We start from the raw sequence: 13,096 nt of genomic DNA, 5'->3' as shown, positions 1-13,096 counted from the left end.
TTCAAAATAGGAAAAGCACTGAAGAGTGGATAGAGAGAAATTCAAGAAGAGCAGTTATAAATTAGAGCCTTGTGTTGAAGTTAGGGAACACTTCCACAAACAGCAATAGATCTCAGGTCAATTGACAAAATTTAAGTCTAAAATTGATGGCTTTTTGCTAACCAAAGATGTGACAAAGCTGAGCATGTTTAGTCAGGTCACAGATCAACACCAAATAAGCCATCTCATTCCCATCTTGCTACAAGCTGGGTTAGCGTGAAGGTTGTATTCATTGCCCACCTCGTACCAAGTAAATGGGATTCAAGAAGTTGGTGAAAGTTACCTGATGGTATCGCCCAATCTTGACATGCGAGTGCTTTCGAATCATTCCATCACAAGGCAGGAGCTATAGGTAGAGCACACAAAATAGTCAGTACACAAATTAGGATTGCACAAGAGCCTAAGTTCAGTCAACACCATCACATCACATGGTCGCAGCCACTCTAAAAGCATAAAGGAAAGTTTACCTCGAGTGTGGGTGACTGAGATGGCCATAATTATGTCCTCCCCAGAATTGGCACAGTGATGGTAGACCTTAATCCATTGCATTTGCTGGACCAGATAGAGGGCATCAAGGGACAAGACTCTCACCCAAAATGACAGGCAGCCATCGCAGAACCATAGGTTCAATTCCCACCTGATCTCAAGCAGCACAAGGTGTAGGGATCCCTTCAATTGGGGTCAGTCTCTTTGGGCAGGAATGGAAATATAAATATAAAATTGCTCTGCAGTGACCCATTCCAAGGGGGAAAAAAATTCACTTCTGTATTTCACCCCATCACAACACAAAGCTTGACAGTCAATGAAATTACTTCATTAACTACTGTGCATCACGAAAAACCCTGCCCAGGATGCTGGGAGAACTCAGAATTCCTCTGCATTGATCTTCAATTCCTGGGAATGAGGGGATGTCAAAATAGGCCCAAGTGCACAAGGACAAGGTCATTGAAACACTACTTGAGACAGGATAGATGACAAGAAGCTGTTCCCCAGCTGGACAGTCAAGAACTTTGTGGGGAGTGGGAGCAGGGGTTGTAAGACTAGGATCAGACCTTCAGGACAGATAAATACATTTCTTCATCCAGGGGCTGTGAATGTTTGGAATCCTTTGACCATGAGTACTGTAGACACAGTTGATGACCACATTAAAGACTAAGCTTAATTGATTCCATTAATATCCAATAAAAGTAATGATTACTGGGCAATGGAGTCAAGTTAAGGTAGATCTGCCATGATCCAAGTGGATGATGGAGCAGCCTCAACCAACTCCTACTCTTCCATCTTGCAAAATCTTTTACACCCCATCAGGCAAGCAGGGACTTGATTTGACCTCCTATTTACAAAGTCACTTGTCAAGGAATGCCCTGAATTTGGGAGTGGGGTTTGGAGACTCAACTTTCTGATTCAGTGGAGGAAGAGCTACCTACAGCCATAGCTGTCTCTATCCCAGTGCAAACAACTTCATGGAGCCTGGACTCAAACAGTCACTGAAATGAAGAGCCAGAGATCACATGGTGTTCCAGAACTGTGTGGAGAGAAAACAGCAAACCAAGCAAAGAGAAAGCTCACACTTAGACCAGAACAACATGAACTATGTTCCTTCAGCATTTACCTGTGAGGGGAGGGGGATCAATATCACAAGCCACATCAATCAGTAGCACAGTTACTTTTGGGGCAGTGAGAAACCCTTTTAAGGAGGAGCATCATATAGCTCCTCGTACACCAGTATAATTGGCAGTAGCATTAACTTCAGTGACCAGTCAGTGCGGCTTTGCTTGTAAGAAAAACTTAAGACCCAGATTCACTGTCTACAAGCCTGGTAGTTGCATATGCGAGTTGTCTAAATCACTGGTCAAAATATTAGCTAGTTTACAAGAAAAAACAAATTTCAGGAACTAAAGCTACCTGTTCCTCCAAAGTTACACTTGTCACATTGGCCCATTTATCCATTAGCACAAATTTAAATAGGTTTGAGGGAAATTACTAGGACTGACCCTAAAACTCCAGGGCACAATGACTGGGTTTAATATATGGGTGTGGATTGAGGAACAAACAGGGTCATTTTGCAGTTGGCTGTGACAATAATTAATGCATTTCATCTCCTAAAATTATACAGATGCTAGGTCAGAAGGTAGCAAATACAACCCCACTATTTAAGAAAGATCCAGAAAAAAGAAGGGACTACAGATCAGGCATGCCCAATGTCAGTAATCAGAAAGTTGCTGGAATCTATTATCAAGGAAGAGGGAACATCTTGCCTCACAAGCCTGATAGAGTTCTTTGAGGAGGTGACCAGGAAGATTGATGAGGGCAGTGTGGTGGATGTGGTTTACATGGATTTTAGTAAGGCATTTGATAAGGTTCCTCATGGTAGGCTTCTTCAGAAGGTCAGAGGCCAAGGGATCCAAGGAAGCTTGGCTGTGTGGATTAGGAATTGGCTTGCATGTAGAAAGCAGAGGGTTGTGGTGGAAGGAGTGCCCTTGGATTGGAAGGCAGTGACTAGTGGTGTCCCGCAGGGATCGGTTCTGGGACCTCTACTTTTTGTGATATTTATAGATGACTTAGATGAGGGGGTGGAGGGCTGGGTTAGTAAGTTTGCAGACGACACTAAGATAGGCGGTGTTGTGGATAGTGTGGAGGGCTGTCAGAGCTTACAGAGGGATATTGATAGGATGCAGAGCTGGGCTGACAAGTGGCAGATGGAGTTCAATCCGGAGAAGTGTGAGGTGGTACACTTTGGAAGAACAAACTCCAGGGCGGAGTACTGGGTGAATGGCAAGGTACTTGGCAGTGTGGAGGAGCAGAGGGATCTGGGGGTTCATATTCACAGTTCATTGAAAGTTGCCTCACAGGTGGAAAGAGCAGTTAAGAAGGCCAATGGGATGTTGGCTTTCATAAATCGCGGGATTGAGTTTAAGAGCCGCGAGGTGATGATGCAGCTTTACAAAACTCTAGTTAGGCCACACTTAGAGTACTGTGTTCAGTTCTGGTCGCCTCATTATAGGAAGGATGTGGAGGCATTGGAGAGGGTGCAGAGGAGATTTACTAGGATGCTGCCTGGATTGGAGAGTATTGAATATGAGGAGAGGCTTAAGGTGCTAGGGCTTTATTCACTGGAAAGGAGGAGGATGAGAGGAGACATGATAGAGGTATATAAAATATTGAGAGGAATAGAGTAGACAGTCAGCGCCTCCTTCCCAGGGCACCAATGCTCAAGACGAGAGGGCATGGCTTTAAGGTTATGGGTGGGAGGTTCAGGGGAGATGTCAGAGGGAGGTTTTTCACCCAGAAAGTGGTTGGTGCATGGAATGCACTGCCTGGGGTGGTGGTGGAGGCAGATACATTGGACAGGTTCAAGAGCTTGTTGGATAGGCATATGGAGGAATGTGAGATAGAGGGATATGCGGGAGGAAGGGGTTAGGTAGTGTGAGGGTGGTCTGATGGACGGCACAACATGGTGGGCCAAAGGGCCTGTTTTGTGCTGTATGGTTCTATGGAACAGGGCACTATAAGTACTAATAGGACTTGGTGACAACATGGATTTATGAAAGTGAGGTCCTACAGCAACTGGTGCTGGGGCCCCAGCTATTCACAAGTTATATCAATGACTTGATGTGGTGATCAGGTGTGATACATATCCATATTCACTATTGGCTTTGACAATGCAGTTTGGCAGGGTGGAAACATACAGGCTACGTGAATGGGTGGGGACATGACAGGTGGAATACAATGTAGAAAAATGTGAGGTCATCCACTTCAGTAGAAAAAGCAGAAAGGCAGAAAATGTTAAATAATGAGATATTGAAAGGTATTGGTATTCTGAAGGACCTGGCTGTCCTTGTACATGAATCACTGGAAGTTAACATGGAGGTTCAACAAGCAATTAAAAAAAACAAATGGCACGTTGGCCTTTGTTGCAACAGAATAGAACTCTGGTTTCATTCCAGGACATTCCAGTCCTGATGGTGTCTCAGCCCAAAACTTAGACTGTTCATTCCCCTCCACAGATGCTGCCCGACCCGAGTTCCTCCAGCATTGTGTTTGTTGCTCCAGATTTCCAGCATCTGCAGTCTCTCATGTTTACAAGACAGAAACTACCTTGCTCCCATTATATGGAGTCCTGGTGAGAGCACATCCAGAGTATTGTGTAAAGGTCTGGTCTCCTAACCCAGGGAAGAATATATAGACTTGTAAACATACAGTGAAGGCTCACAAGATTGAGTTGTGGGTTTGTGCTATTGGAGAAACTTGTAGACCAGGCCTATACTTTTGAGTTGTGATGGAGAGGTGATTTTATTGAAACATACAATATTCTCAAGGTAGATGTAGAGTTGATATCCCCTGTTTAGAACCAGATTACTGTTTCAAAATAAAAAGGGTTGACCATTTAGAAGCAGATGAGAAGAAATGTCTTCACCCATAAGGTACCGATCTCTGTAATTCTCTACTTGGGTGGGCAATCATCTGACTTGAGCCATCCTGAATCATACTTACGTCACCTGCTAGCAGTTTGAGTAATGTAGACTTCCCAGCTCCATTGGGCCCAACCAAGGCCACCCTGGTATCCAAATCAATACCAAATTCCAGGTTCTTGTAGATCAAAGGCTGAAAGAGAATTAAATGCCAATCAGTATCTCATTTGTGCCTATACACTTGTCCACCCAGGCCTTGTGCTCAGGGATCCTAGATTGCATCTAAATCTCAACCAAAATTTCACCACACTATTTCCTTCCCCCACTATGTCCACAAGCAGCTAACACCACAAGATGTTGATTTCTCTCGCTCGTGCACTAGATGCAGATTTTAGATGAGGCACTCCTCTGGTAAAAGGATCTGTTGGGAACATCAATTGAAATGGTGTTGACACTTCACCAAGATAAGTGTCCCAAGCCAGTACAACAATGGTTGTGCGTGAATGGAACTCTACCAGCAATTCCACGTGCCCACATACAGAAACAGAGCCCTTGATAACCCGTCACATCGAGGTTAGTTGGAATTGTACAAAACAAATACAATGTGGGGATTCCAAATGTGGTTAAGACTCAGGAAACCATTTAGAGCAGTGGAATGAACAAACAATTACAAGCCATATGCATGCATCACACTCAAGGTCACCTATAGATGTTTTTTTTAAATTCAAACTTACCCCATCACTTGTGTACTTGAAGCTCACATTCTGCACCATAATAACAGGAGGAGGAATCTTCCCACATGATGGGAAATAGAATGACAATGTCTGCAAGAAAATAAAACGGAATTAGAACTATAAAACTGGAAACAGAAACTCTGGCATGTTCCTCCCATGTCACTTCCTGGAAAGCATGTAGGGAAGCTAGAATGGGCTACAATCTCTCTCCTCCCATGCACCCCAACCCAGAGAGACTATAGCCACAGGTGCAGCTAAGGAAACCCATGATGGACAGAGGAAGGAATAAATCAAAGATAGAAGTAATGCCAAACACTAACAGAACAAAAGCCATAATCAACCTGGCATTTCTCCCCTTCCGAATCCAGGCTACTCCCCAGGGCACAGGTGCTACAGTCACTTGGGATTCTGCAGAATGTTAAAATGACAGCTGTGATCATGCCGCGGTTGCACAAACTGCCTTCTGTTGAGATTTGAAGAAATAGACTGTCCTCAAGGGCATATTAACCTTGGTATATGGCTGTTATAACTCGTTCCAAGTCAGCCATTCAAAAGATGACTGACACTTTTGAACACCTTTTTGACTGTACGAGAACCCTCTCACAGCTGCTCTGAAGTACTGCCAAGCAGTAGTAGAATCTCCAAACCGCACCCTGCACCCCCAGGACATGTGTGGGAGTGGCCCCAAGTACACTGTATGGGAAAATTTCCAACATAAGTAAAAGGCAACAGAACATAGAAAATTCTTGCTGGGTTCGACAGGATAGATATGGGGATGATGTTTCACCTTGCTGATTCTGGAACTAGGGGTCAGTTTCAAAATAAAGGGTGGCCTTTTAGCATGAAATGAGGGGAAGTTTCTCGAAAATGTCGTGAACATTTGGAATTTTCCACCCCAGACAACTGCAGAGGCTCAATCATCGAGTGCACTCAGAATAAAGATTAATAGATTTCTGGATATCAAAAGGAATCAAATGATGAATATGGGGCAGGAAAACTTTGTCCAAGGTAGAAGATCAGCACCATCTATAATGGCAGAGCAGGTGCAGAGAGTTGAATTGCTTACTCTTTATTTGTGGGACAGAGGTTTAAAATATGAATTGTTGCAAGAAATGCAAGCCTTTAAACAACACAAGAGCAAAGAATGGAAAGCCTCCATTTGTGAACCTGCTCACATTGAAGTCCAATAAGAGGCACAGATCGAGTGGACAGTCAGAGACTTTTTCCCAGGGTGACAATGGCTAACACGAGGGGACATAATTTTAAGGTGATTGGAGGAAGGTATAAGGGGGACGTCAGGGGTAATTTTTTTTTTAAAAAAAGAGCGGTGGGTGCGTGGAACGCACTGCCAGCAGAGGTTGTGGGGGCAGATACATTAGGGACATTTAAGAAACACTTAGATAGACATATGAATGATAGAAAAATAGGGGGCTATGTGGGAGGGAAGGGTTAGATAGATCTTAGAGCAGGATAAAATATCGGCACAGCATTGTGCTGTGGTGTGTTCTATGTTCTAAGGCTCCCGTCAACAGAAAGCAGGGCCCACCCCACAATAGGGTGTTCCGAACCAGGGGCTCACAAGAAGGTTGAGGGGTCTGTCAAACAGAGTCATTGAAAGATACAGCATGGAAACAGGACCCTCAGCTCACTAAGTCCATGCACCATCACAGACAACCCAGGGAAGTTCAGCTCAAGCTGGAGCTTTCTGGCTTTGGCAACGGGTGGGCTCGGAGACACTGAATTGGACAGCACAGCTGAACAAGGTATCAACTTCAACGAGTTTATCCCAACTGAGGAGAAAACAAATGCAAGGCCCTGAGGATTTTGGTGCACTACAGCAGAACAAAAATCCTAACTACAGCCACCTGTTTTAAAGAAAGGTGTGGATAATGTTGTGTCCTATGTGCTCATGCTTTCTGAGAAACATCTGGAGAATGCAAGGCCAAAGAAATGCAAAAATACCAATGACTAATTAATTACTTATCCTGACAGTTGTGCGATGCAGTCCACTGATTGACTGCATTACAATGGCTTATTTAAACAACCCAAACCAAGGGGTATTTTTAAAATGTCTCTTACTCATCTCTGCTTGGTATGTGTGGAATAAGGAAATAAAACTTTTGCGTAGAGGTCAAGGCAAGTCAGATGAGGTATTCTGATTATGATTGACTTATCCCACTTGCCCAGCTGGAGGCTCAAAAATTGCCCTTGTTTAAACGTAATGATAATATGGCAAAAAGCATTGGTTATATGACAGAAAATGCTAGGGATACTCAATGGGTCAGGCAGCCTCTGTGGAGAGAAACAAAGTTCGTGTTTCAGGTTGATGAGGTTCAGGTCAACCACCAATTTCTCTGCAAGTATTTGCAGCATCTTCCGTTTCTTTTCCCCCAGATATCCAGCACCCACAGTATTTTTCCAGAATGCTAGCTGCACTTTGAGGTGTAGGTGCAGAGCACAAATCCCTGCAGTGCACATGGAGGCAAGATGGCTAAACTTGAATAAGGCGACCAGTGAAGGTATGAAGTGCAAGCTGCCAAGATAGATTGAGAAACTTTGCAAGGATAGGTATGGCTAGAATTTAAATTAATAAAAGTTTACAAGTCATATCCATCTCTTTAGAACAAAAATCCAACAGTAAAAGTGGTCCAGCTACAGCTGTCAGGAGTTAAAGATTACAACAGGTCAAAGGAAGAAGTTGCCAAAAGCAGCATACTTGAGGTTGGGCAACTTTAGCAATGGAGCACCACAGCATTCATCAGGAAACGGAATGTAGAACATGAGTTGTCGAATAAGAAACAAAGAGAAAATGAAAGCTTTTGCTAATATGCAAGTAGGAAATAAGAAAGTGAATGAGTGTCCCTTATAGACCAAGATGGTGTGTAGCAATGGAGGATATACTTGTGAGAGAGGGAGGAGGAGTGCAACAAAGGTTTGCCAGATTGAGCCCTTGGATAGCAGGTTTCTTGTGTGAAGAGAGGTTAAATAGTTAAGAACAAGGGGACAATCTCATTGAAACATACAAAATTCTTGCAGGGCGTGACAGGGTCAGTGCTTGCATGATGTTATTCTTGGCTGGGTAGTCAGAGCAAAGAATCAGTTTCTAAACAAGACAGGTGAGAAACAAAAGTTTTCAGCCAGAGTGGTGAATCTTTGGAATTCTCTGAAGTGGCTGTGGCAGCTCAGTTGCTGTGTGTGTTAAGACTGAGATTGGTTCCCTTTATATCTAAAGCCCCACCAAAACACAGTTTGTAGGAAAGTGACAACCGAAAATAAGAGCTCTGGCACAATTTTCTGAAAGACAGAACACACACGAGCGACTGACTAGCGTACTCCCAGTGTTTTTGTTTTAAAAGAGCGCTCTTTTGCTGTACATTAAATGTCAAAGAAGTGCATACGTTCTTAGTTAAGAAACCAAGACTTGATTGATGTAAAGATAATTTTCTGGTTAGACCAGATTTGACAAGTCACTTGCATGTAAATAATGTAATGAACATATCCTCTGGCAGTCCATTAGTTAGACATTGGTATTTGCCTTTCCCCTTGGATCTGTGTTAGAATGAAAGGGGGCAGTGTACATGCACCTGTCTACATCAATGGTGCTGAGGTCAAGAGGGTTGAGAACTTCAAGTTCCTGGGAGTGAACATCAACAGCCTGTCCTGGTCAAATCATCTAGGTGCCACGGCCAAGAAAGCTCACCAGCGCCTCTACTTCCTCAGGAGGCTAAAGAAATTTGGTTTGTCCCCTTTGACTCTCACCAACTTTTACCGATGCACCATAAGGAAGCATCCAATCTGGGTGTATCACGGCTTGGTACGGCAACTGCTCTGCCCAGGACCGCAAGAACTGCAGAGTTGTGGACACAGCCCAGCACATCACGGACACCAGCCTCCCCTCCTTGAACTAGTCTTTACCTCTCGCTGCCTTGGCGAAGCAGCCAGCATAATCAAAGACCCCACTCACCTGGGACATTCTCTCTTCTCTCCTCTTCCGTCGGGTAGAAGATACAGGAGCCTGAGGGCACGTTCCACCAGACTTAAGGACAGCTTCTACCCCACGGTGATAAGACTATTGAACAGTTCCCTTATACAATGAGATGGACTATGACCTCACGATCTACCTTGTTGTGACCTTGCACCTTATTGCACTGCACTTTCTGTAGCTGTGACACTTTACTCTGTACTGTTATTGTTTTTACCTGTACTACATCAATGCACTCTGTACTGACTCAATGTATCTGCACTGTGTAATGAATTGACTTGTACAATTGGTATGCAAGACAAGTTTTTCACTGTACCTCAGTACAAGTGACAACAATAAACCCATACCAATACCAATTCCAGAGCTGCCATAAAATAATTGGTTTAAGCAACAGTCACCACAGAACTTCCTAATGCACTTCAGACAGAAATATCTGTTGTCTGGCCTACACAATGCCACAGTAATGTGCTTTACTCTTAACTAACTACTAAAATGGCCAAATATACCAATCGGCTGTATCATGACTGCAACATTAAAACAGAAAGGATAAAACTGGAAAACCACAGAAGTTTCTTAGTCAAGTCAATCTTGCAAAGTCCTCCTCACACCTGTATTCCAGAACTTACTGCAGCAGTAAAGCAGCCAACATGATCAAAGGCTCCATCAGAAAGTCAGGAGGCATGGGATCCAGGGAAACTTAGCTGTATGGATTCAGAACTGGCTTGCTCATAGAAGACAGGGGGTGGTGGTAGATGGAATGCATTCTACCTGGAGGTCGGTGACCAGTGGTGTTCTGGGACCCCTGCTCTTTGTGATTTTTCTAAGTGACTTGGATGAGGATATGGAAGGGTGGGTTAGTAAGTTTGCTGATGATACAAAGGTTGGTGGTGTTGTGGATAGTGTAGAAGGTTGCTGTAGATTACAACAGGACATTGATAGAATGAAGACCTGGGCTGAGAAGTGGCAGATGGAGTTCAACCCAGATAAGTGTGAAGTGATACACTTCAGGAGATCGAATTTGAAGGCAGAATACAAGGTTAATGGCAGGTCTCTTAGCAGTGTGGAGGAACAGAGGGATCTTGGGGTCCACGTCCATAGATCCCTCAGGGTTTCCACACAGGTCGATAGGGTTAAGAAGTCAGATATTGAGTTCAAGTGCCGCAAGGTAATGTTGCTGCTCTATAGAACTCTGGTTAGACCACAGAGTATTGTGATCCTTAGAGCAGGATAAAATGTCAGCACAACATTGTGGGCCGAAGAGCCTGTACTATGCTGTAATGTTGTGTTCACACTGGACATTCTCTTCTCCCTCCTCCCATTAGGAGGAAGATAAAAAAATACCTGAAAGCTCATACCACCAAGCTCAAGGACAGCTTCTATCCCACTGTTACAAGATGATTGAACAGTCCCCGGTACGATAAAATGGACTCTTGACCTCACAATCGACCTAGTTTTGGCTTTGCCCCTTATTGCCTACCTGCACTGCACTTTATCTGTAACTGACACTTTATTCTGCATTGTGTTATTGTTTTACCTTGTACAACCTCAATGCACTGTTGTAATGAATTGATCTGTATGAATGGTATGCAAGATATGTGACAATAATAAACCAATTTACCTGTGCCTCTTGCCAAGCTGTTCTAGTGCAACAATGGCATTTACCTAACAATCTGGAAAATTGCACAGGCATGTCCAGTCCATAAAAAGCAGAACAAATCAAACCAGTCTATTATCAATCAAAATACTTTCTATTGCAACATACAGGAGCGAGATATATCGGCTCGAACTCTATATCAGCAAGACTAAGGAATTAATTGCGGACTTCAGTAAGGGGAAGTCGGTAGAACACACACCAGTCTTCATTGAGGGGTCAGTGGTGGAAAGGGTGAGCAGCTTCAAGTTCCTGGGCATCGTCTCAGAGGATCTATCCTGGGCCCAACACACTGATGCAATCACGAAGGCGGCACACCACTATTTCATTAGGAGTTTGAGGAGATTTGGTATATTACCAAAGACTCTTGCAAATTTCTACAGATGTACTGTGGAGAACATCACTGGTTGCATCACAGCCTGGTAGGGAGGCTCCAATGAACAGGATTGCAAGAGGCTGCAGAGGGGTGTAGACTCAGCCAGCTCCATCACTGGCCCAACTCTCTGCACCATCAAAGGACATCTTCAAGAGGTAGTACCTCAAGGCAGCAGCATCTATCATAAAAGGACCCTCACCACCCGGGACATGCCCTCTTCACATTACTACCATCGGGGAGGTGGTACAGGAGCCCGAAGACTCTCACACCATGTTTCAGGAACAACTTCTTCCCCCCCCACCATCAGATTTCTGAACGGTCCATGAACACTACCTCGTTATTCCTGTTTTGCACTATTTATGTTTGTAACTTATAGTAATTGAGGAAAGGTGATTGACAGCCATCATTTTGGGTTGTCACAGATAAATAATTTATAACACTGATACGCAAAATTAAAGATTCACAACACTATATTGGTATTGGTTTATTATTGTCACTTGTGCCGAGGTACAGCGAAAAACTTGTCTTACAAACCAATCATACAGGTCAATTCATTACACAGTGCAGTTACATTGGGTTAGTACAGAGTGCATTGATGTAGTACAGGTAAAAACAATAACAGTACAGACTAAAGTGTCACAGCTACAGAGAAAGTGCAGTGCAATAAGGTGTAAGGTCACAACAAGGTAGATCATGAGGTTAGAGTCCATCTCATTGTATAAGGGAACCGTTCAATAGTCTTATCACAGTGGGATAGAAGCTGGCCTTAAGTCTGGTGGTACGTGCCCTCAGGCTCCTGTATCTTCTACCCGATGGAAGAGGAGAGAAGAGAGAATGACCCGGGTGGGTGGGGTCTTTGATTATGCCGGCTGCTTCACCAAGACAACGAGAGGTAAAGACAGAGTCCGAGGAGGGGGAGACTGGTGTCTGTGATGAGCTGGGCTGTGTCCACAACTCTCTGCAGTTTCTTGTAGTCTTGGGCAGAGCAGTTGCCATACCAAGCTGTGATACATCCTGATAGGATGCTTTCTATGATGCATCGGTAAAAGTTGGTGAGAGTCAAAGGGGACAAACCAAATACTTGCCCTTACCCCCAAAAAGTCAAGCCTCAATCTTATGAACATACACCCCGGTCATAATAGAGTCACATTAATACAAGGTAGGATTTATTACTATGCACAATTTAGAGTAGTGACACATTCAAAAGACCAGAAACCCTCATCTGTGGGACTTTGTTTCCTGCATTCCAGTGCTCTTGCATTTTCTCTCCAAGATATTTCAACTGACAATCAAAACTGTGGGTCATTTCACTTGAACTCAATTTTCCAGGACTTATGACTGAATAGATTGCTTAAAAACCTGTTACACAACTTGTGAGTTACTAGCTTTTTCCATGAGATCACTGAAAGCAATTTCCACCCACTTTTCAGTCACCATAAATAGCAGAAAATCACTGACATTTCACTTGACTCCTCCCTGGGGACAGAATCCCATTCTTGTGTGAATGAAATAGGATCTATTGGAGTACAAGGTCTGAGTTCACTACTTGCCCACATATCTGAGATCCCCTATGCCTGGGGAAAAATGTTTACTCAGCAAGTTTCATGTTGACCAAAACAAAAATCTCCAATTCTTTAACTGAAGTCTATAAGGTGGCACCAATAATACAGGAGACCCATGAAGCTTTATTATAAAGTCAGAAGCCAAAGAGGTTGAAAGCTTCTGGCCAAGAACACACACCTTATCGCTGATGACTTTCTCAGTCAGCCCAGAAGCCATCATCTTCTGCAGCGTTTTCTCTTTGCTCTGCGCCTGTCTTGCCAACTTGGCACTGCCATGCCCAAAACGTGCAATGTAGTTCTGGGGGAACAAAGAAGACAAAATGAAACCAAACAGGTTGAC

The 13,096-nt window shown here is 43.8% G+C and overlaps 1 protein-coding gene across 1 annotated transcript in view; it reads right to left on the bottom strand.

Moving 5' to 3' along the window:
• The window catches only part of abcf2a (ATP-binding cassette, sub-family F (GCN20), member 2a), a 62,635-nt gene that overhangs the window by 14,065 nt on the left and 35,474 nt on the right, over positions 1 to 13,096 (bottom strand). Inside the window, exons 9-12 of the mRNA XM_052022646.1 lie at positions 12,935 to 13,054; positions 5,186 to 5,275; positions 4,534 to 4,644; positions 323 to 385 (exon numbers count right to left, since the gene is read on the bottom strand). Coding sequence (XP_051878606.1) covers positions 323 to 385; positions 4,534 to 4,644; positions 5,186 to 5,275; positions 12,935 to 13,054 — 384 coding nt within the window. The remainder of the gene's footprint in view (positions 1 to 322; positions 386 to 4,533; positions 4,645 to 5,185; positions 5,276 to 12,934; positions 13,055 to 13,096) is intronic.

This window comes from Pristis pectinata, chromosome 9 (genome assembly GCF_009764475.1).
Source record: "Pristis pectinata isolate sPriPec2 chromosome 9, sPriPec2.1.pri, whole genome shotgun sequence".
NCBI classification, from domain to species: domain Eukaryota; kingdom Metazoa; phylum Chordata; class Chondrichthyes; order Rhinopristiformes; family Pristidae; genus Pristis; species Pristis pectinata.
The sequence above is the reverse complement of the archived record's forward strand: the minus strand, read 5'-3'. Positions and strand labels throughout refer to the sequence as shown.